Source organism: Perna viridis, chromosome 8, assembly GCF_037379345.1.
Source record: "Perna viridis isolate PV_CMFRI_1.1 ecotype Kerala chromosome 8, ASM3737934v1, whole genome shotgun sequence".
In the NCBI taxonomy this organism is placed as follows: Eukaryota; Metazoa; Mollusca; class Bivalvia; order Mytilida; family Mytilidae; genus Perna; species Perna viridis.
The window spans coordinates 12,760,725-12,786,353 of record NC_142452.1 but is presented as its reverse complement, the minus strand read 5'-3'; the positions used below and the strand labels follow the sequence as shown (position 1 = coordinate 12,786,353).

Below are 25,629 nucleotides of genomic sequence, written 5' to 3'. Positions count from 1 at the left end.
AATATGAATGATTAAGTTATAATGTAATGATCTAATAAGAGTATCAATATTTTTTCCTACAAAGACAAGATTTAATGATCTGACAACAATGTCGAATTTATATCCTTTATGAATCAGTCTATTTAAATAATTCTTAAGATTTGATGGACATTGTTTGCATTTATGTGCCTTGTAAACTATATTTCCATACAAAACTGGATGTGAAATGCCTAGTTTAATAAGATTAGTTTTTTAGCAAAGTAATCATGTTGGAGGCTAAGAAACGCTGTGTTTTGCAGAAATTTCATGGATTCCGCAAAACAATGGCAATTTCTGCATTTTTAAAGGCCTGGTTCCGGATTTTAGTATGTTGGGGTTGCAAACTATGCATTATGTCCCCTTTCCAACCTGTCCCATGCAATAATTCCTGTTTACCAATGCTTTAAATTGCAAGAAAATCTTCATCTAAGGAAAATTCCTTGTAAATTTACGCAAAATTATATGAAATATTTAGCAAGTAATTAAACCAGGTGAGCGATACAGGCTCACGTGAGCCTCTGGTTTTTAAAGAGTAGAACTTCATAACACGGAAACTTAAAATTTGATATTTATACAAGTTGGAAGGTAGCTTACTTCAAAAGATATGAACAATTCATTAAAGTTTCATAAAAGTTCAAGTGTTTTTGAGTAAATGTGCGAAAACTTGTAAATCTCCATTTTTTTAAGTATAAAAATTCATAATACGGAAATGAAAAATCTGCAATTTATAAGTATTGAAAGGGAGCTTACATCAATAGATAAGAACAATGCAATAAAGTTTCATTAAAGTAGGTGAAAGCATTTTTGAGTTATTGTCCGAAAACTTGAAAATCCCCCCTTTTTTAAGTAAAAAAATTCATAACACAGAAACAAACAATCTGAAATTTATAAAAATCGAAAGGGAACTTATGTCAATAAATATGAACAATTCACCAAAATTGCATAAAAATTGGTGAAAGTGTTTTTGAGTTATTGTCCGAAAACTTGAAAATCCCCCCCTTTTTTAAGGAAAAAAACTCGACACAGGAAAAAAAATCTGAAATTTATAAAAAATCAAATGGGAGCTTATCTCAATAGATATGAACAATTCATCAAAGTTTCATTGAAGTTGGTAAAAGCGTATTTGAGTTATTTTCTGAAGTGTGGACAATGGACGGACGGACAATGGTATACCATCATACGTCCGTCTTCAACAGGCGTATAAAAATTGTCAAACAGGAGGTTGATGTCACTTCAGTATGAAACAGATTCCATGATATGGAATACATAAAGCTGTCAAAATATCAGATGACTGATATGTAGTAGTAGATGCAGAGAAGACTTGTGAACAAACATTGTCATCATGATCAAAACAGTGAAATAAGGGGGGAGTGGTGGTGAAATTTACAACATAAGCAGAGGAGAATAAAGATCATATGGAAAAATTCTGATAAATGTCTTAAATAGGGAAAGTTGTACAGGAACAGAATGTGGTAATAAATACAATTTAGAAAATGGTGGTTATAAAGTTTGCAGAGTGTTGTATTCATGAGCAGGTAGGATGTTTTTATTTGGCATATAAAGACAATGGTAACCATGGTTACAGTAAAGGCAAAATAATAAATACACAGGTATATTATTTTTCTGTATTTTGTAATAAATTAATTTTTTGAGAACTATCCAGTGAGTTGTTGGTAAGCGACCCTGTAGGTATAGTGGCATCTGTTTTGGATTGTTTATACTTTCCTAAATGAAATCGGCAACATACAATGTCTGCTATAAATCCACTCCAATTGTGCATCATACCTACAAAAAAAAATTAGATAAAAATACACTTGGTCTGTACTATTTCTTAGTCAACTATTTAGGTAAAAAATATCTGAAGAGTTGCCGAAATCTGAACCTAAATTAAGTCAGTTAGATAAACTTTGACAATATACAAATGGGTCAAACTTAACGTATATATACAATTATGGCAACTCAGTAAAAGAGATATAGCCAGAGGCCCAAAGCCAAGGTTGATATATCTTTAAAGTGTTCAATAAAACATGATATTGCATGCACTGAGCTGACACAATTGTTTTATTACATATCTGTAGAAATTTTTAAATTTCCCACTCGGTGAGTTTCTCTTCATCAGGAATTTAAAAACAAATATGTTGGTATTCATTTAATTTGATTGAAGCAAGTCTAACAAATTTTTTAATATGTATTTGTTTTTCTTTAAAAATGTGAACAAATTTAGGTAAATACCAATTAAATATTTGACCAATAAATATTCACTGTGATAATTTTGTCATGAATGTAAACAGCATACATCAGCTGTGCAGTATCAATCAAAAGGCCAAGTGTAAAATATCACAAAATATGTGTATGTCATATATACATTGTATAATTTAAATTGAAACCACAAAATAGGAAATGTAATAATTGTTATGGTACAATAAGTTGTTAGTATCAATTTTCATGGTGTGTCAAAATTTCAAACTCACTGATCCTTAAATTCATGTATTCTACAAGGCTTTCACAGTTTTTAATTCAAACTTAACATTCAATTCAAGATTCAACTGAAACAAGAAAACCACAGTCTATGGTAGCCAACAAATATCAATTTTTCCATAGTACTCCATTTAACTTTCAGAGTAAGGCAGATTTTCATCAAAAGTAATACGCATAATGCTTTAAAAATCAGATAAGCATATCTTAAAATCCTGTCAAAAATCTAAGTATTTGTGTACTATGTTATTTAATGCAGATTGAGAAACTTGTATCTCACAACAAAACTTGAATTATAAATACTGTAAATATATTAATTTTCACAGTGTAATAATATTTGCCATTTTCCAGGTTTACAAATGTGAGCAGAAAATAGTACCCATGGAATTGACTTTTAATACTTTGAAATGTTTAACATTCTTTAAAGTTGCAAAAATTGATATCTACAAATATGCTCAGTTAACAAAATCAGCAAAAATAGATATCTATGAATATGCTCACCTAACAAAATCGGCAAAAATTGATACATGTATCTACGAATATGCTCACTTAACAAAATCAGCAAAAATTGATATCTACAAATATGCTCAGCTAACAAAATTGGCAAAAATTAGCAACTACAAAAATTAATCTGTCCACAGTAGTTGCACATAAAATGCTATTAAGATACTGGTAAAAAATGGGATGACCTGTCATAGTGTTGTCAACTACCACAAGCATCCATTACTTTATGATAAACCTTATATGGAAATTACCACTTCAGTTTATGAATGAAAAGTTCAGTTATTTGAATTTCATATCTTAATGAAGAAAACTGAGACTGATTAGATCAGAAAGCAAATTAATCCTAACAAATGCATGTACATGTTGGGAATTATAACACAACATCATCTACATGTAAACACATATATCATTTGAAAGATTGAACAAAAATCTGTATAAATCCGTTGGGCTTCGGTGACTCAAACTTATATAAGTCACATTGTTGATGTTCCATTATATTTTTGCCTATACTTGTAAATGTCAATACTCAATAGGTTCAGCAGAGGGTGCTAACAGGTTTTACGTATTTCTAAGCTCAGAGGACTGCTATGTCAATTCTGATCTTTGATCTATGTTGACAGAAAAATATGTTGCACAAAAAAAGACAAACACAAAAGTACTGAACAAGTCCTTACCTGTTACAACAAAAACTCCACCTATTATACCACAAAGTCGAACTAAAAACTGCCAGAAAGGTTGATGCTGCTCTCTTACTCGAATTTTCAATGAATTCAAGTCATATTTAAAAAATATGCCAGAAACACCATGGCTTCCTTTGGCATGGTTTATAGTTCTATTCTGAAAAGATACCAATCATAAAAATAGAATTAATCCTGTTCTGATAAACAGTTCCAAGGGAAACAAAGAAAGATCTGTTCATCTTTAGTGTAAAAAGGATATAAATCAATGGTTTTTCAATTTTCATTTCCCTTCTAAGCGGCTTAGATCTAAAGAGGAGGGGGGCAATCAGTCTGGTCAGCTAGTTAGGTCAAGATTTGAGCTGCTACTTGAGTATAATTGGATGATTTTTTTTTTTCAGAATTAAGAGAACCTAAAAAATGATAAAATACATAAAACTGTGTATGAGTATCTGATGTAAAACTGTGTATGAGTATCTGAAGTAAAACTGTGTACGAGTATCTGAAGTAAAACTGTGTATGAGTATCTGAAGTAAAACTGTGTATGAGTATCTGAAGTAAAACTGTGTATGAGTATCTGCAGTAAAACTGTGTATGAGTATCTGAAGTTGAAAGTGTAAAGCTGTTATTTGTTGCATTTCAGCATATCTGTTCTTTTTTTTTTCAAGTAAGTAATCATGCCACAATGCTATCTTCTATCATGATAACAAAAAATATGATAAATTGTACCCTTACAGATTTTTTCTGACATAAGCTACTGACAATTTATGATAACCTACCCTTTCTGTTACTGCACAGTTATTTGTGACATGAGCTACTGAAAATTTATAACCTACCCTTTCTGATACTGCACAGTTATTTGTGACATGAGCTACTGAAAATTTATAACCTACCCTTTCTGTTAATGCACAGTTGTATGTGACATGAGCTACTAAAGGTTTATAACCTACCCTTTCTGTTACTGCAAACTGATAAGTATCTACATTGGATCTGTAAGTCCTTACTTCAGTTGGTACTATCTGTATAAAATACTGGAAAATGTGGAAATCTACAATATACAAAGTTATATTTAAGTTATAGAGTTCACAACATCAAGTATAATATTGCATCATTTCTTTTTGCAATTTAAATGTAGACATTAATGAAATGTGATACAATTACATTCATTTAATCCAACTTGCATTATTTTAGGTACTTTCTTTAACAAATGAAAACTTTGTTCTGTTTTAAATATAAACTATTTTCATTGACTTTTATTATCATAATCTCATATAAATGTTTCATACAGTTTCAATATGTATTAGAACTGAAGAGACCCTAAGACTTGTATAATTGGCTTCACTGTTGTCTATTTTCTATGTATGATTTGTTTTGTCTTGGATAATAAGACATTGTCCTGTAGTGAAAGTTCTACTCCAAGTTGACCACTTGATAGTTGCTTTTTATTGTACTTATATCAGATATTTAGTATTGAAAGAATTTTATTGCATACTCCATAATATAAAGTAAAGCCTATACCCGAGCATTGCCCTTAAAACATGTTTCTTACATACGTAAAATCATTGAAAAATATAGCTGAAAGAGGCAAGATAGGATAGGTAAACGGTTGTCTACTTTTTTTTTTTTTTTTAAATAATTCAGCTTAGCAGATCTAGATACTGTAAATAATTCTTTTTTATGTTTTCTTTGTTTGTTGAATTGCATATTTTAATTTTCAATGAATTTAAAGGCTACTTTGACTTTGAATTCACTTCCCAGACCCATTGCTGCAGGCTTGTCTGATACCTACTCCTGTTTGACTGAACGTCTATTATTAGCCTCGCACACGATGCTTGGTATAATTATTTTATAAAGGGTTTTAACAAATAAATTACTGTCACTAGTTTAATCATATACTCAGTGCATTTATTTTTCATTTTCCTCTTTGCTTATACTTTACTGGTTTAAATCAGTAGAATGATTTATTTTCAATATATAATTTCAGTAAAGCAGAGAAACTTACTATCTTTAGCAATTTTTTCTTCACCGTCTAATGGATTTACTACACCGTGAACAACATCACCAAATGACAAATGATTGATCCTGTGTGTATAATTCAGTTCTATGAAAAGAAAGTTTAAATTTAAAATTAGTCATAAGTATAAGTATACAAAAGTTTATACATATATATTAATCTCAAACACCATGGTCATGAACAAGATGACTTTGCATCAGCTGATCATAACATTTATCCAAACATACATTGCTTTTCTTATTGTACAGTAATCTATAAAAGTCACATGACTTCCATCCTGTTCTCCTTTAAATAGACGATAAATCATCTCAATTAAATCCATTAAAAGTCACAGTGGAGATCATTCAAAATGAGAAATTAGTAGAATATGAACTTGTAAGCCCAGGTAAGTTAGAGCTTTATTTCTGAAACTAATCAAAGAGAATGATAAACTGAACATGAGGGAACTTATTCGTGAACAATTTACTAGTAATGTAATCAACGCATCATCCCTAACATCAGATAGTAATGTAATCAATGCATCATCCCTAACATCATATAGTAAAGTAATCAACACATCATCCCTAACATCAGATAGTAAAGTAATCAACACATCATCCCTAACATCAGATAGTAAAGTAATCAACACATCATCCCTAACATCAGATAGTAAAGTAATCTACGCATCATCCCTAACATCAGATAGTAAAGTAATCTACACATCATCCCTAACATCAAATAGTAAAGTAATCAACACATCATCCCTAACATCAGATAGTAAAGTACTACACATCATCCCTCACCTCAAATAGTAAATTAATCAACACATCATCCCTAACATCAGATAGTAATGTAATCAACGCATCATCCCTAACATCAGATAGTAATGTAATCAACGCATCATCCCTAACATCAGATAGTAAAGTAATCAACACATCATCCCTAACATCAGATAGTAAAGTAATCAACACATCATCCCTAACATCAGATGATAACGCAATCAACACATCACCCCTAACATCAGATAGTAAAGTAATCAACACATCATCTCTAACATCAGATAGTAAAGTAATCAACACATTATCTCTAACATCAGATAGTAAAGTAATCAACACATCACCCCTAACATCAGATAGTAATGTAATCAATGCATCATCCCTAACTTCAGATAATAAAGTAATCTACACATCATCCCTAACATCAGATAGTAAAGTAATCAACACATCATCTCTAACATCAGATAGAAATGTAATCAACACATCATCTCTAACATCAGATAGTAAAGTAATCAACACATCATCTCTAACATCAGATAGTAAAGTAATCAACACATCATCCCTAACATCAGATAGTAATGTAATCAATGCATCATCCCTAACATCAGATAGTAATGTAATCAATGCATCATCCCTAACTTCAGATAATAAAGTAATCTACACATCATCCCTAACATCAGATAGTAAAGTAATCAACACATCATCTCTAACATCAGATAGTAATGTAATCAACACATCATCTCTAACATCAGATAGTAAAGTAATCAACACATCACCCCTAACATCAGAGTAATGTGATCAATGCATCATCCCTAACATCAGATAGTAAAGTAATCAACACATCACCCCTAACATCAGATAGTAATGTAATCAATGCATCATCCCTAACTTCAGATAATAAAGTAATCTACACATCATCCCTAGCATCAGATAGTAAAGTAATCAACACATTATCTCTAACATCAGATAGTAATGTAATCAACACATCATCTCTAACATCAGATAGTAAAGTAATCAACACATCACCCCTAACATCAGATAGTAATGTGATCAATGCATCATCCCTAACATCAGATACTAAAGTAATCAACACATCACCCCTAACATCAGATGATAAAGTAATCAACACATCATCCCTAACATCAGATGATAACGTAATCAACACATCATCCCTAACATCAGATAGTAAAGTAATCTACGCATCATCCCTAACATCAGATAGTAAAGTAATCTACACATCATCCCTAACATCAGATAGTAATGTAATCAACACATCATCTCTAACATCAGATAGTAAAGTAATCAACACATCACCCCTAACATCAGAGTAATGTGATCAATGCATCATCCCTAACATCAGATAGTAAAGTAATCAACACATCACCCCTAACATCAGATAGTAATGTAATCAATGCATCATCCCTAACTTCAGATAATAAAGTAATCTACACATCATCCCTAACATCAGATAGTAAAGTAATCAACACATCATCTCTAACATCAGATAGTAAAGTAATCAACACATCATCTCTAACATCAGATAGTAAAGTAATCAACACATCATCTCTAACATCAGATAGTAAAGTAATCAACACATCACCCCTAACATCAGATAGTAATGTGATCAATGCATCATCCCTAACATCAGATACTAAAGTAATCAACACATCACCCCTAACATCAGATGATAAAGTAATCAACACATCATCCCTAACATCAGATGATAACGTAATCAACACATCATCCCTAACATCAGATAGTAAAGTAATCTACGCATCATCCCTAACATCAGATAGTAAAGTAATCTACACATCATCCCTAACATCAGATAGTAATGTAATCAATGCATCATCCCTAACATCAGATAGTAATGTAATCAACACATCATCTCTAACATCAGATAGTAATTGTACACTTACCAGTATCATCTACATTGAATGATATGTGTGCATGACCACTAGGAAATACTGGTATTGACCTACAATAAGATGGAATAACAATCTAAAACATATGCCTCCACCTGTCAAAGTTCAAAGTGTCTTAACTCCCACAAATTCAGTGGATCGAAAATTCACATATGCAAAACTTAATATCATTTAAAATATGGAGACATACATATATAATGCAACAGTTACATGTATGTCTCCCCACTTTGGTATTGTTTTTTTTCTGTTCTCACATTTAACACAAAAGCATGATAATATAACAATTAATTTTTATTCATTATAGAGATTTTTTTCCTGCATGTTTGTCTGTCTGTCATACTTTTGTAAGGGCAACACCTTCGAAACAACTGGACAAATTTCATTTAGCTTTGTAGGTAGTTAGGACATGATATGATAACTAAATTTTATTTTTTCAAATTAACAAATTGGACCTCCTTCCCATGAAGACAAACATCATACTTAAAAATATCATTAAAACCCTAAAAGTGAATTTTAGTTATGATACAATATGTGTGGAGGGACAGCAGTATACCATAGTACATCTATTAAAGTAGTGATTTTATTTGTTTACCAAGTTATGGGATATATTAACCAACTTTGGGATAATTTCTGTTCCATGAACCACAAAGCAGTCATAAACATGCATTAATTGGCCCAACGTTGGTTATGCAAGCAAACCTTGATTACAAATCAAAAACAATCCTTGTACTTAAATTTCTAAATGATTTCAGTCCAAATTAGATTTGGTCCTTAATCAAAACATTATTTAGTTTGGGATAAGTGTAGTTTGTGGACTGTGAACCAACAACATTAATGATGTCATGCACCAAATAAGTTTAAACAAAATAATTTTGTAGCCAAAAAGAACCAACCAATCAGAAGCCTTTTTACAAATTGAATTACATTGTTAGAATGTTGTTTTTTAGTAAAACAAGCAGAAAGAGATTTATTTTTTTTTGTTTTATCTATGAAAATTTAAAATGTTGTGGTAAAGTATAATGAGATATTGGGCTAGATAACAATTCTATTCTTTGTAAAAGGCTATTTGGCTACAGCATGTATAGACACAAAGGACAATATATTCCATATTTTTTACTTATACTTGTACAAAATAAGTTTTATGGGCAAAATGCTTACAATACAGTTTTCAATCAATAGGCAGACCTTAAGGACTCAGAAAGTTAAAAGTCAAAATATGTCTCCCCATGACACTTCATTAATATCTTGTTTCAGGAAACCCCAAAGTAGTTCAAGCTTAAACATGTTAGATTTCTTTCAAATACAGGTAAGATTTGAGATATGTTGAAGTGAACATTATGACTGACAGAAATAAAAATATACCATCCTTAACAATGCAAGTTACTTACTTCCCAGCCGTAACATGGAAATTTCCTGCTACTTTGTTAATATGGAGAGTACCATGGATACGGCAGGCATCAGGAGGATGAGTTGGTCTGGTTTCTCTGGGAAATAAATTCAATATATACATTTATACTAAGTTCAGACTTACTATTGCCAATTTATTCATTTAAGATAAAAAAGGACTTTCCTTTTTGGAATATAACTTAATATTAAAAAAATTGCCTGTAATGTTTCAAGTCCTAGAATGACAACCTTGTGGCTTTTTTTATCAAACAATAAAAAACATCCTGCAACTTTTCAGAATTAACATAATGTTAAAAGGGTTTTTTAATAAGTGGTTAAGATTTTAAGTTTTGCTACATGTATCAGTAAAAAGCATGAATATTAGGCAATATAGAGGACTATCTTATACCTGTGATGTTAAGCCAACTGATAGTCAACAGTTTATTTTAGAATGGATTAAAGGAAAAGTTCTCACCAAACGAGATGTTTAAAATAGGTAATATTAATACCTTTCAGGCATTCCTTTCCTAAAAGCAGTGTAAACGGAACCAGAAAGCCACATCAATTCCTGTATGGCATGATATTCTTCACGTAAATACTGATTAACACCCTGAATGATTTCATGATATCGTTTTTGATCTGGTGACAACTCAAAATATGTATTTTCCATTTCTAAGTTGCCCATGTTATTTAGGGCAAAGTTTTGGCCTGTTGAATCTACCACATCTGCTCCCAAAGCTGAAAATATATATAGTCATCAAGACAAAGCCATACTGAAACTAAAAGTACTGCATTGTAAAAGATATATATAGATTGTAAACAATGAGCCAATGAATGGACAAAAATGTATTGATTTTATCTGCCCTTCATCTCTAATTTTCAATACTTAAAATACAGCACAACATATATGAGATCATTGAGACAAATGCAGAAAATTTTAATTTCCTAAAGTAAGTTCTAATACAGTTTTTTCTTGCTGATTGATAACTCCATAAATTTACATGGTACCTAATAAGTACCTACACCTACCACTACATCTCATGGCTACTGTTATGTCTATATTTATTTTCAGTTTTCTACAAGGATAAAAGGAAAATTTGTTTAAGAAACAATTCAGACACACCATTTCAACAATGCTTTACCACAGGCTGGGCATTTATTTTACCCCGAACAATAGGGAGGGGTTAAAAATCAACATAAATTGACCAGTCTGGTAAAACAACGATAAAATGGGAATTTCTATGATTTATTTCAATTCTAATAGGACATTTATGATGCTTTTTTCATATTTTTGTGACCTAAGGTAACCTCAGACTGCCACCATATTCAGGTCTTTTGTTCAGTAAACACAAAACATGTGACAAAATTAAAGCATCTTTAATGTTGTAGTATTCACAGATGGTCTACATTTTACATCATTGGTACTGAATTACATGTATTGTGTAGGCAATGTGCACATTGTATTGAATTACATGTATTGTGTAGGCAATGTGCACATTATAATACAATTTTAGTGTGTTTTTTTCAATTTACTGTAAGGCCTTTAATTTTTTTTCCTCAAAAAGGTAAAAAAAGTCTGTTTATCATGTATTAATTAATATGACTATTCCTTCACTCTACCTGAATGAAAATGTATTGATAGGTAATACACATCTAAAGAATGCTTGCAGGATAAAAAAAATCATGGGAGGTAAACTTTAATTAACACAGACACAAACCACACCCATTTTAGGGAATATGCTACACATATGGCAATAGAAAATCAACCACCGTTGTGGTCTTAAGGCCTTTTAAGGACTTCAAATTAGAATTCAGCTTTCAGACAGTAACATTTTTATTTCATTGTTTTGTTGCTTTGAGGAACATTCATCATTAAGTTTAGCAGGACTTTAATGTACATATTTGTGCATATAGATACTCTTAAATGTCCTGAATAATTTCCCTTATGCAGACTTGGATGACAAAAAAAAAATAGTGAGCCCACTGCACAACACATTCATTCTTAACAAAGTTTTGAACTCAAAGAATCCATACCACTCTATATTAGTAAATACCATTGCACATACAAATACAACACAGTCAAAATTAAGGATACCCATATAAAATATCATGTACACATCTTTTGATTATCAGTGGACCTTATGACTCTAGTCTAGAAAATATAATTTGTAATAGAGCCTTGGTACTTACGCATCCATTTGTGTGTCCACCCCATAATCAAATTTCAGTTCTGTCCTGGAGTAGTATATAATTTCTGATAGAACCAAAGTAAAAATCACTATTACCATTGCCAGTGACACTGTAAACATAGATAACAAAATAATTTAATTATCTTCCCTCTTTTCAATGCGTATGAAACCATCTATACATAATATGAGATTTCATCCAAAATGTAGTCATAGAAATATGGGATAAAGAATTAAAGTTTCAGAATCCAAATGAACATATATGAATCCAACATGAGTCAGTGACTGATAGGTTTTCTCAGTCAAAAATAATTGAAGCTTATAATGGTAAAAGTTAATCAAGACGGTCGACAATTTAACTGTGGTGGAGAACATTTTAACCATGATGGCCTGCCATGCTAAAACAGCTCACAAAGGACCCTGGAATGATAAACGTTTTTAACCACTTATTTATCAATGAATTACCATTTCTTAGTTAATAGATCTTCAGAGGATGACATGATTAGATTGGTCAATATTCATCCAAATTTCTGTTTTGTACAATTCCTTTCAGTTTTTTTTGTTTTTAAATGTGACACAATTTAAATATTTTTTTACCAAGTATCATGCATTGTGTATACAATGCTAAAAATTCTAAAGTCATTTTTTACCAGGGGTACCCAAAATTCTAAAGTTTATTTTTTTAAAAATCTAAGCTTTGTACTACATGAGTGTGCAAGTTTTATTCCAACCCATTGACTGTTAGAGATACATATATAGTGAACATAAATTTTGTTGAGATTAAAGACAACAAACCAACAGAAATTATAACTATAATGAAGGAACAATAGCTGATTGGCTGAGGGAATCAGACAGCTGGTAACCCTACGAAAAAGCACAAACCACTACTAACATTTCGATTTTTCTTTATTAAGTAGATGGCATTAATTTATTGAATGTTACAAGTGTAATAAATTCAGTAATTTCACTCTCAAGCTTTCTCCCACCCAAAAATGTCACAACACGAATATCAATTCGCCAATCACAAAATTTAAAATATATACATGTATGTTGAAAACTGCAATAAATTAAGAAGAAAATCTATATAATATTCAATGGGTTATCATGAAAAACCAAAATATAATCACTTGTGCTGAAAAGCATCAATATTTAACATGTGCACCAAATTTTGCACACTCATTAAATCTAGGCATTCTTTTGCACTCATGATCATATTTTTTCATATTCAGTAATCATCCTTTTCTCCACTCTTTGCAAATTTACTTTTTAAATGCAGATAATCATATGAAAAACCCCATTAATTTTAACTTTCTAATTCTTTCCCCCACAATCTGCCATGTACTCTGGTACCTTCAATAACAAACAATAGAGCCACCATAGTTACATACCTCCTCCACCAGAAGGAGTGGTTTCTTTATAATCATCTAAAACTTTAGGGAATGCATCCAGTTCTTTCACTACCTTTATGGCTTGTTTTCTGTTGACAGCATTGAGTCTCCTCATTTTCTATAAATAAACAAGATACTCTGAAAGATCTGACTACAGGTCCACAGCGAGGGGGTTCAAGGGGTTACAAGTACTGGACATCCCCTCCTAACCCTCTAAAATAATCTGCCTACAGGCTTGGAACAGATCTTGACAGCAAATTTATCACCAGGTCCATGCTCCCAGTTTTAAGGGGAGTCTGAGTTGCTCATTTGTTTTTGTTAATTTGTATGTATGATTTTAGTTACTTTGTGTTCTTTGTTGTGTATGTCTGTTTTCCATGTCTGGTCTATGTCCCTGGATTACATTCTTTTGATTACCACTGTAACCTTGGTTCTCATGATTACTCGTATCAAACAGTATATTAGTAACTTGCATCAGCACTGGATCATGAGGTGTGGGAGGCAAAGTTTCAATCAATAGGTGAATTCAAATTGGTCAAGTCAATTACACAGTCAAAATATTAAAAAAAATATCAAAATTACTATAGACACAAAAGTATATTTGGTAAAAGTGTTACAAATTGTAGCATCTAAATATCTGTAACTTCTTTGGATGAATGACAATAACTTCTCATGATTAAAATCTTGGTTTGTAATTTCAATGCTGATTTAATCAAAACATGTACTAAAACTTTTCAAATCACAAGTAAAAATTGTAATTCACCAAACATTTTACATTTTTTAACACTTTGAGACTGCATTCATCAAAATTCAAAACATGCTTTGTTCCGTAACAATCTTATCTGAAAACTTCTCCGTAAAATAAATTTTGGATCATTGTATCTGTAAATCTGTCATATTCTAAGGTTTTGAATCTCCACCCTTTGTTTGCAAAAAAAATTTCTTGAAATTAGGTTTACATGTAAATGTAGATGTATTCATAGTAATTAGATTTGTATTTCAAAGAAGAATTTTTTAATCAAGAAAAGGAGGAAAAGTGACTAATTGGTGATCTACTAGATATGTGTGTTTGTTGATTAATGGAACTGAAGTGGACAGAATGCATCAACCAGAATACACTTATATAAATGTACATGCCATGTACAGTAATGTTCATTCCGTGCAAGAAGAATTCTAGTAACTACTATATGTATTTTCAAACATATTGCAATATACAATTCATAAATGAACAATCATTTTAAATTTATTTCTCTATACCACTATATTATATAACTAATAAATGTAAAATAAATGTTCTATTTTTAGATCCATCTGTTAACCATTTTCTTTTTCTTTTTTTTTTGATGTCATAGAAATATTCAACCCATGTAACATATGTCACTGAACTCAAGCATGTTTGTATGCTTTTAATATGACAAATGTAAATGTAATAAAATGGCATGTATTGTATACATGTACATGTACATGTATGTTGTTAGGTGGCAACTTATTTATAGAAAATGGTAAAATTTCTGGAGAAAACACTTCAACCACTACTCTTTGTCTCCATGCAAGGAACTTTTGATCTGTTGCAGGGTATTGCTTCTGACTGTGGTGTTCAAGCTTCATGGCAAGTCTTTTGCGAGCAACTTTATCAAAATCTAGCTTACTGAAGTCCAGTAGGATAGCATTAATTTGTTGTTTTGCGTTAAGTCCCTTGGATAGCTAATTTATGGTATAAGCTTGCTTTCACAAGAGTGACACTCCCTGAATCCATGCTGTTGATCTGCTATGATGTTATTAGTGTCTATGAGAGAGATGACCTGACAGATAATGTGTTCTATAACCTTTGAAGATATGAACTTTGAAAGTAGGTGGTATCTGTGCATGCATATTTAACTTCAGTTCACAGTGTGTTTACTGGTAATTTGGTTCTCTTTCTTCAAGTTCCTTGGAGTATTGCTGGAGTCTGATCTTAAGACATTTGTATTGGTGTCAGCTTTAGACCTGAGGTAAATGATCTCTGGTCCTCATGTTTGTGCAGGGATTCGGTATCTTTGTATATGTGTTAAGTGAGATTTCTGAGGTGTCACAAGAACTTTTACGATGGTTTTTTTTCTTTCTGCAAATTTGAAGTCTAGTGAAAGGACTTAAGATTCTGTTTTAGATAGATTGAGCATGGTTTTAATGGTAAGCATGATACATACATATGTATATCTGGAGAACATTGTTCCAATGAGGACCAGAATTCTTCTTTCTTTGCTTTGAAACTCTCAAATATAAAATAGATGCGATATGATTGCCAAGTCAAATGCCAAGCAACGAACAATTACATGCAAGCTTCTACTGGTCACCACACATATCCAATGATGGGCAGAACCCATAACCATAAAGTAAGCTGTAAAAGGCCCCAAAGTAAATGATGTGAAACTATTCATAAAAGACAAAAATCAACTTAATCAACATATATACAGAAAAAACATCAAACGAATAACAATGATCATAAAAGACAATCACTGGACTACAAGTTCCCGGCTTGGGATAGGCACATAAAGTATGTTGTGAGGTTAAATGTGTTTATGAGTGCTATACCCTCCCCGCTAACCTTGGACAGTGGTGGGAAAATACAATAAAATGAACAATAAAAATCTGTGAAATTTGGATTTAACTCTTGATATCGATATATCCACATCAAAAGAGTAGAACATAGCACAATATTTCTCTAAGCTAGTTCAAAATTCAAAAGCATCTGATACATTTTAATCACACCTAGTTTTCTACGACAAAAGTATCAAGTTTATATTCAGTGTTCTTATTTTCTAGTTAAATAGGTCAATAGCTGGGGGTTTACCGCTGTGTCTATCGTGTGATGGTGATGATGTTGATACTTAATTGTTGAATTATGTGTCTGATGTATTGAACGAGAGGTCAGAGATACAAAATGTACATGTATGTGTATGTGTTGTTGATAACAATGAATCAAATGAACAATAACATTGGAGTTAAAGTGGTAAATAGAAAAAAAAATTCATGTTATGTCCCATTATTTGCAAAACAAAACCTTTTTTCTGGTAGATGTCATTATGTATTTTAATAGTTTATTTAAGTCAATTTAGATTTTACTAAATGGCTTCCATGCCATTTGAAAAAAAAATAATAAACTCAAAATTAACAATTTGGTAATTATAATTAAGATACATGAAGTGAAGTTTACCAATATTTTTTTACTATTATTTCATTTGCATTATTTTTTATAATTTTTTATTTTTTATAAAAAATCCAATTTAAACTTTACAGACCTGAACATACAAATATAATTTTATACCATGAAATTATTTTATTTCAATAATAAATAATTTATACTAATACATAATAAGTGACAAAAAAAAACATTTTTTGCATTACTTATTGAAGTTTTCTCCCTTTGTATGTATAAACTGTGACTTTGTTTCCTGGGAATTTTAATCTGTGATTCTTTTTCCATGACTTTTTTCCTGTAATTGTTAAAATGGGTATACCAAAATTACAGAATAACCTGCTAATTTCTGTAGCTCCTAACAGTTCATACAGTGCAGTGTTCATACCAAGGTAGTCTAGTGAAATCACTAGATCACTAATGAACATGCAACTGATCTCACAGTTTTGGGCAAGACAGCTTAGCTACAAACCACAAAGATATTTTGATTCAAAATTTGAAGCTCTTGTTCCTGGGTTTGGATGACAGTCTGAAGGGATTAAAAGTAACATACAGAATATACACCTCAGGTGACCTCTAAGAGTTTCACATGAATATACAGTTTGTATGTCTAAGCAACAAGCATGTCTTTCAGGGACGTCAAGGTAAATATAAAGAAGACCATATTGATTGATTTCAACTACATTGTATATCAGGAATGTGTAATAAGCAAGCGAAGCTTGTTCTTAAATGTATAAAAGTTTGTTTAAAAATATATCATTTTGAATACTTGAGAAACTTTTTGTCAAAGCAAAATGCTACATCTCTATCTAATTTGAAGCTTTGAAATGTACTGGTAGTCAAAACTTGCCTAGACAAAACGCTTCAAAAATGTACATATTAATTTGAATGGAATTTCCCGGACGTTTTCAAAAAACCAACTCCCAGTTGTGGTAAGGAGTAATCAAGGTAAACAAGGCATTCCTGAACGAACCCAGAACTGTTTTAGTGATAATATTACCAGAATTATGCTGGCTCCCACAGATGAAAATATCCTAAATCCAACTAATTAAAGCAAAGTGGTAAATGACATGAAATTGATTATTTAAAAGGGAACCTACTAAATATATGTTCGCACTTAAGCCCACTTCATATTATTTATACATGTAATGTCCCTTGATTGTGTATCAGGTATACATTATACATTTTTTTGTACTACATGTACATTGTATCTAGAGTATTATTAGCCAAAATTTTAATATTAAATAATAAATACAATAATTGGTTAAGACCCATGCACTAGTGTATGTGCATAATACAATTTACAAAATATAGGTACATGTACACAAATACAAATAATTATACAGTAGTAGTGCAGAAACATGTATCAATGTCATCCTACACAGTAGAACCATTTAGAAGAATAGGGAAAAAAAACAAATAAAAATATCATAGACCAATCATAATTGACCTTCTTATTTCAGATAAGGTTTAAATAAATGATGATAGCAAATTTAACACTTTCTTGTTCTTCTTCTTTAAGTTTTCCAGTAAACCATTAAAGTTCAGGTGATTACTTACTGGTGCATGGGTGGCCTATATAGATGAAGTGTTAACAATTAAATTTATTTACATAGAAAAATTGTGCAAAAAAACAGTAGTAGTAGATATTTGTGGTTAAAACTACAGATGTATATACAGGAGATAAAGAATAGTCAAATGAGGGAGGAGAGAACAGCATGTGAAAGCTGTTCTCTGAAGAAGTCTACTGAGGTAGAATGGGCAACTGCAATAGGTTCCACTGAGTGATACATTGTAGTGCATGGGAAAATGAAAACCTAACAGATTCTTTAGGAGTGTAAATATGTCTGAAGGTGAGAGAGTGATGATTTCTGGTTTGTTGGTCTGACAGAATTAGAATTGTGCAGGATGGAATAACACCAAGTTGATGTGATCTGACTTATACAAATGTACATGAGGTATGAGGATCCCAAACCCTGGAGGAATACTCAAGTTTGCATACAAGGGCTAGATATGCTTGATTTCTGGTGGTTTCTGGTGTGCTGGTTGCTTGTTTTCAAGTTCCTTTTGAGAAATCCAAGTGTTTTATTAGCTTTTGAAATGATGTCATCAGTGTGTTTGTCCCATTTTAAGTTAGTTTGAAGAGTGATACTGAGGTATTTAGCTGATGTGACAACTTCTTGGGTGTGGATATGGAGAATATAGCAGTTGGATGGGTTTTCGTTTACTGGAGACAGAGAGAGAACAGTGTATTATCAGGGCGGAAGGCCATCAGCCAGTGTTGTTCCCATTTTGCAACTGCATCAAGATCACTTTGTAATTTAAGACAGTCACTCTAAGATTAAATGGGCATGTACATGTATATTGTACTGTTGTCAGCAAATAATGGTAGTTTACTGTGTTTAAGATACAATGTAATCTGGGAGGTCAAATTGTTCCCAGTTACCATTACTTATTTATTATTTTATTTCAACGATTTTCCCAACCAAGTTTAATACAATTTATATTCAAGATAGAAGACAACTTGGATAAGGGTAATTCTCTCTCTTTTGAATACTTAGAACATTGCCAAATAAAATGTTGTTCATCTTCTATCATAGTTTAAAGAATTTTCACACATTTTACAAAGTATATCTCCTCTTTTGACGTTATTATGTCTACCTTTTTCGATTTCAAGGTTGTGCGCACTTAATTGATTCAATTTGGGCAACAAAGTGTGCACGGTCATGCAAAACAAAAGGTTTTGAAAAAAAAAAAGACTATAAGGTTACTGTGAGCTCAAATGCCCAGACAAGAATCACGGAAGAAAGGATCAACTGGCATATCCCATATAACAGAAAAGAATCAGGGGATCTCCTGTACTTGGCGATCGCAATACTGGTATAAAAAATATTCCAGTATTGTGCTTTTCTTCAAAATTTTGTACAAGACTGGTAAATACCACAATTGTACCAGCTCCACCAAGATCAATAGGCATGTTCATCAACTTAATTGTGCAGACATCACTTTGCTGTAACTTTGTTCTGTTGACTCCATATGTAGATGATATATAACCATTTGTATAACGTGACTCTGGACTTTTCAAATAATGAACCAGTGTGTATAGTACAACATGAATACTCTTGGTACATCTCTGATTGGTACACCTACAACCAAAACCATCGGATGTTGTACTGTTTGGTCTGCTGACAAACTCCATGGGTTGGGTAAAAGACATATATGTACAATTACAGGCTGCTGCTAGTAGAGCATGGTTCTTCATGTAGTCTATGACTGTACTAGGTTCTTTGCTTAGGATGACTTTTGGTGCTAGATCTGTGTAGAAGCTTGCCATGTTTACTGAATGATGGAAATGGCAAATTCAATGGCCATTTATGGTCAAATTACTCATTATAGCTTGTATTTTTCTGAAACACTTATCTTTAAACATAACATCAAAGTTTTCATTACAATTTAAAAAGACATGTTTTTCTTCATCAATTTTGTTGCATATTACAGTCATTCCCAAATAATGGGTACAATTACATAATTACAGTGTCGCCGGCAATATTCCATAAATTACCAGCTTAAAATTTGTTTCGGAGAAGTTTCTTTTTTGTTCTTAGAAGTTGGAATATATACTAACATAAAATTATATTTCGTGGTGATGTAAATCGTAAATAATTTTGTGTGATTTTAACATTCATTATCCGGAAATCACTCCAAATACGAATGTCGCTTAGAAAAAGTCCAAATGTAGGTGTGAAATTAACATCCTTCTTTTCATCCAATTCATATAAACTTTCCATTTTTATTTTACACCATATTATATTTTAATTATATATTACTTTCTTCATCGCATGATGTTGAATACACTTTGACCAAGAAACTAAATCAATGTCGCCGATAAACGTATAACCTACCATAACGAATGTTGAGGTACGGGCAGGAAATATTCATATGACAAGAAAACCTGATTCATATGACTTTAAGAAGTGTTGATATATTAATTTTTTAAATGCTACCTCTAACTTTTGTTACAAGGTTATGAAAATTGAAAAAAATACTTTTTGTTCTGTATTTTCCCATTGTCGCATATAAGAACCTAACCTACGTTACGCATAATTTTGTAACATATTTTCAGGGACAACTCATATGATTCAAAGTTTCTTTAAAATACACATAATTCTTCTCAAGAATCAGTTTTATGAAAGCAAATCAAGAAAATTGTTGCATATATCCAAATTAATAATAATAAACCTAACCTCCGTTTTAATAACCTCCGTTACGCAGTTGTTACCGGACCTTTTTATCGGTATCAACGGCTGTTGACACCGCCGGAAGTCATTTTTGTAGCAGACAGCTTTTGTTGAAAATAATACAGCACGACAAAAGAAAGATATAAAGAATATTTTTATCGATTTTTGAAAGGTAAGTTTGCTCATTTATTCCCCATGATGCAAGAAACATTAAAACGTACAATAAACGTTTTCTCAGCCATTTTCTCATATATAAGACTCTACAACACAACTTTGCTAAAATACGACGACTTTCACAACTTCAATAGCGGTGTATAGCCAATATTATCCAGATTTTCGAGACTTCATGAATGTTACGGAGGTTATGCTAATAATAAAAAAAATTTAACATGCATACACGAAAATAACAATTAAAAATTTGTTTACATTGTTACAGATCCCGTTTTAGTCAATCAATTACCACCTATGAGTATCAAATATTGATGCCTTTCATTAACAACACTTTTGATATACGTTACGGAGGATAGAAATTAAAAAAAAATTAATCATTTGTTCCAGGCAAGACTTAATTCTCCTATGGTTACGATAATCGAAGAATATTTTTTGTTCCATTGTCTTGATAGTCATTACATTGAAATACTAACTGTGATATATACGTTCGATGTTGGTAAGTGCTCGAATTTGCCGTTATGGAGGTTTTTAATTTCGTTACGGAGGATAGAAAAAAAATATATGATTATCGATTGACGCCTATGCTTCATAGTGGAGTATAAATACATTATAATATCTATGTAGGTGCGGGCACGCGAGTGTATGAGTATTATGCATGTCCCCCAGATTAGTTGCGCATGTGCGTGTATGAAAACAAGCCTGTTCATTTCGTTCTATTTTTATTTTCAGACAATGCCACTGAGTAATGCAGAGAGACAGAGACGTTATAGGGAGAAACAAAAAGCAAAAAACCCAGTTACATATCTCAAGAAAGAAGCTCAAAGGAAAAGAGAAACATATATTCCATCGAATTTACTTTCCCCCGCTGCATTAAAGAAAAGACGAGAAGAGCTATGTAAGAAGTCAAAGCGACATTACAAGAAAGTAAAAAGAGTCAAAAATGATACGATCGAAGTTGCAAGACCTTCCTCCTCATTAACAATGATAGTCAAATTGCCAATCAACAACATAAACAAGGGAAAACAAGTGAGAAAAACATATCGGAGGTCGTTGAGAACAGCGTACAGGAAAAATAATGAACTGTTAGGAAAGAATTCAGAACTGGAAAGAAAGAATAAAAGGTTACAGAAAAGAATTGAGCGTTTGAACAAGAAGAAACCCTCGATGACGTTGACATCTACAGATGCAGAGGACGCAGACATTTCAAGTTTGGATAGTTCTATCAATAACGAAAGAATACCTATCAATGAAATGACCCCTAGAAGCAAAACAAGAACAGAAGTAAACTCCTTGCAGCTAGATAGGAAAAGGGCAGCACAAGTTAGAAAACAACTCTTACTTTCTAACACAGTACTTCATAGCATTAGGTCATCAGTACAGCAGAAAAAGAAGAAAGGGGTTAAATCAGTCTGGTCCGGGTTGATGTCAAGATATCGGTGTGCATCTGCCTTGAGTAGATCACTTGGGGTAAACAGAAAGAAAGTTAATGATTTGTCAAAAGAGAGGAAAGGCAAAGCTATGTCCGAACAGGTGAAGGGCGTGGTAATTGAATTCTTAGAGAGAGAAGATAACAGCACTACACTACCAGGGAAAAAAGACACTAAAACGACAAATAAAGAAACTAAGCAGAAGCATGTTTTGTCAGATTATGTAATGAACCTGTACGAAAAGTTCAAGCTCGAAAACCCAGAAATTCAGATGTCGAGAACGGTCTTTTATAAGTTAAGACCACCGCATATAATTCTCGTAGATTTTGCCAACAGAAAAACCTGTCTGTGCTCTAAACATCAGAACCTGGCTTTGAAAATAAAGGGTCTAAACAATGTAGGCTTGAGGTGCTCCAAAAATCCTGATATGCTCATCAAGGAGTTCACCATCAATGAGGAGATCTTAGAACAGATAAACTCGCTGGAATCTACTACAATCAAGTTCACTCAGTGGAAGAGAGTTCCAGATGGAACGAAAATGAGGTTTAAAGAAATAGAAGAAACAGTAACAAAAGCAGACTTCTGCGTCAAATTTGATAAAGATCTGACAGAATTCAGGGATCACGTTGATAGAGTTCATACCCAATACAGTCAGCTCAAAACCCTTCGCGAAAACCTTCCAGAGAATGAAGTTTTAATATGGATGGATTTTGCGGAAAACTTTGGCTGTGTCTCAGTTGAAGAGGTACAATCAGCTTACTGGAATGCTGCCATGATATCTCTGCATACTATGGTAGTTTATTATCCTACTGGTACGGACAACAAAATACAGAGCTATGTTGCTGCTTCAGATGTTCTGTCACACAATGCTACAGCAGTCTACACAATCCTTAAAAAAATGATAGCTATCATGAAAGAAGACAATCCAAACCTCAAAAGAATACATTACCTAAGCGATTCCCCGACAAGTCAGTATAGGAATAAAACAATATTCCAGTTTATTGCAATGCACGATCAGGAATTTGGAATGTCAGCTCGATGGAGCTACCTTGAAAGTGGTCATGGCAAGGGGCCATGTGACGGGCTTGGCGCAAGTGTCAAGAGAGCTGCGGATAATGCCGTCAAGCAAGGCAAGAGGTCGATTCAGTCTGCAGACGATTTTATGATATGGGCTACTGGAGCTCGGGAATCTGGGAGTAGAGTGAAATACATATCTTACAACCAGGAGGATTATGATAACTCAGAGAAGATTTTGTCGGAAAGAATTACACCTGTTGCTGTCAAAGGAACATTCAAAATTCACTATGTCATAGGAAATGGAATAACCGAAGTATATACAAGAAATACGTCATGCTATTGTAAGGAATGTATTGCTGATATTTCTACATCAACATGTGTAGGGTACACGCTTCATCGACTTGTAAAGGACAGTGGTAACGAGGGCATTGTAGAAGCTCTGGCAAGTTCAGATCAAGAGGGAGAAACAGGAGAAGGAAGAAATCTAGAAGGAGTAGAAATAAACAGACACCAGCAGGAGACTGTTGCGCTAGATAAACTTTCGAAAGAAACTTGGGTTGCAGCAATGTACCAACGAAAATGGTACATAGGACAAGTTATAGATTTAGATCAAAATGATGAAGAAGTCAATGTGAAGTTTATGACACAGGCTGGTCGATATGGGGAGAGCTTCAAATGGCCAAAGGAAGATGACATAATCTGGATAAAATTGGAGCACATTTTATGTGTTATTGTGTCTCCTCCTAAACCATCGGGGAAAAGGATAAAAACTTATACCATCCCATTAGATGACTTGAAGAAAATCGAGATCCTCGCTAAAACACATGCCTAAAAAACTTTGATGTACTTGTCATTCCAAACATGTTATTGTGATGTTTTGGTAATATATGTGAATTAAATGAGAAAAAATAACCTCCGTAACACGAAAATATAATTGAAAATAATATATTTCGTCTTAATGTCATTGCAAGTTATATAAATTTGTCTAATATGGCCAGTAAAATATCACTGTTGGTTACAAGAAATATCAAATTAACGATATTAAGTTAAGATAAAACAATCTCGTGAATGTTCATGAATCGTTACGGAGATTATTGCATAAAAGGTCCTTTTAATTTAAAAATACATATAATTTGATATAAAAAAACAGTTGTCTAGTTTGTATCTTGTCTGTGAGTTGTTGTAAAATGTACGCAATAAATATTTGAATGTTACTTTGTATCAACATTTGCATACTGTTTTTTTCTTAACCTCCGTAACAAAGTTGGGCATGTGGATATGCCACATGAAACATGCGCAATAGTAATTCAAAACATATTTATTAGATCATTTTGGAAAGCTGTAATATGAAACTATAATAATATACAATAAGACCTTTTTATATGTTAAAATTCATTACTTCTCTAGTACTGCAAACTTGTAATATGAATTAATTATAAAAAAAACTCTCTTGATTCAGACATTTTATTTGTTTATTTCTTTCTATACATTGCAGAATAATACCATTAATTATTTTGTTATGGTGGTATATGTAAGCCTTTTCACATGAGCCTTGATAAACATCATGTGTTCCTCTTCTTTAATTATTAAGGCTGACTTTATAAAACACTAACTTCCGTAACGTTCACATCTACCTTAACATCTTAAAAATTCTATAACTTGAAAACTGCTTTGATGGTGCGAGTGAAATTTTGGAAATTGACAGACCAGATATAGATACAAAATGGTATACCATTTGTCCCTCTGTTCAGTTGACATTTATTTTTATCAGTTTCTACAATCTAATTGTACCCATTATTTGGGAATGACTGATTTAACATACATGTTCTTCTCTAGAAATATTTTTGTATCTTAAAATTTCTAATGGAAGATAACAAGTGGTAACATTTTTATTCATATTATTTCATTTTTGTCCGGTTTGGTATTTTGCAATTACTTATTTCATCTATATGAATATTTTTGGAAAAAATCACAATACTGGTACAATATTTTTTGGTAAAAATCACAATACTGGTATACAATACTGGAATATATAATTTTATACCAGTATTGTGCACAATACTGGTATCCCAGTATTGCGATCGCTAAGTACGGGAGATCCGAATCAGGGAAATTCTGAAACTTACTCTTTTAATAATAACGGATTAAGACACAAATATCTAAAACGTTCTGTCTAAAATCATTCACCAATCGGATGCATACAGCATCTCGCAACTTTCCCGGAAGTTTACATTAATTCGGATACTTTCTTAGTTTCGGTCTCACTAATTACC

At 32.2% G+C, this 25,629-nt stretch overlaps 3 protein-coding genes across 3 annotated transcripts in view; 2 read left to right on the top strand and 1 right to left on the bottom strand.

Annotated features, from left to right (window-relative positions):
• Nucleotides 1-1,631: 1,631 nt before the first annotated feature.
• LOC148609388 (endoplasmic reticulum-Golgi intermediate compartment protein 2-like) lies at nucleotides 1,632-25,629 on the bottom strand. The gene is made up of 11 exons (XM_088540927.1): nucleotides 25,483-25,629; nucleotides 13,329-13,446; nucleotides 11,945-12,053; nucleotides 10,784-10,830; nucleotides 10,264-10,492; nucleotides 9,757-9,852; nucleotides 8,363-8,421; nucleotides 5,677-5,775; nucleotides 4,625-4,722; nucleotides 3,672-3,834; nucleotides 1,632-1,803 (listed from the first exon to the last, which is right to left on the bottom strand). The coding sequence occupies exons 2-11, from the start codon at nucleotides 13,441-13,443 to the stop codon at nucleotides 1,634-1,636; spliced, it is 1,185 nt and encodes a 394-aa protein (XP_088397053.1). The 5' UTR covers nucleotides 13,444-13,446; nucleotides 25,483-25,629; the 3' UTR covers nucleotides 1,632-1,633.
• LOC148609387 (transmembrane protein 117-like) overlaps nucleotides 5,963-25,629 on the top strand; it is a 46,937-nt gene continuing 27,270 nt past the window's right edge. The window contains exons 1-2 of the mRNA XM_088540922.1: nucleotides 5,963-6,073; nucleotides 9,623-9,674. The gene's annotated coding sequence lies outside the window, so the exon portion shown is untranslated. The remainder of the gene's footprint in view (nucleotides 6,074-9,622; nucleotides 9,675-25,629) is intronic.
• LOC148609389 (uncharacterized) lies at nucleotides 20,221-25,171 on the top strand. Its single transcript, XM_088540919.1, has 2 exons — nucleotides 20,221-20,913; nucleotides 21,642-25,171. Exon 2 carries the CDS (start codon nucleotides 21,645-21,647, stop codon nucleotides 24,186-24,188), a length of 2,544 nt encoding a protein of 847 aa, XP_088397045.1. The 5' UTR covers nucleotides 20,221-20,913; nucleotides 21,642-21,644; the 3' UTR covers nucleotides 24,189-25,171.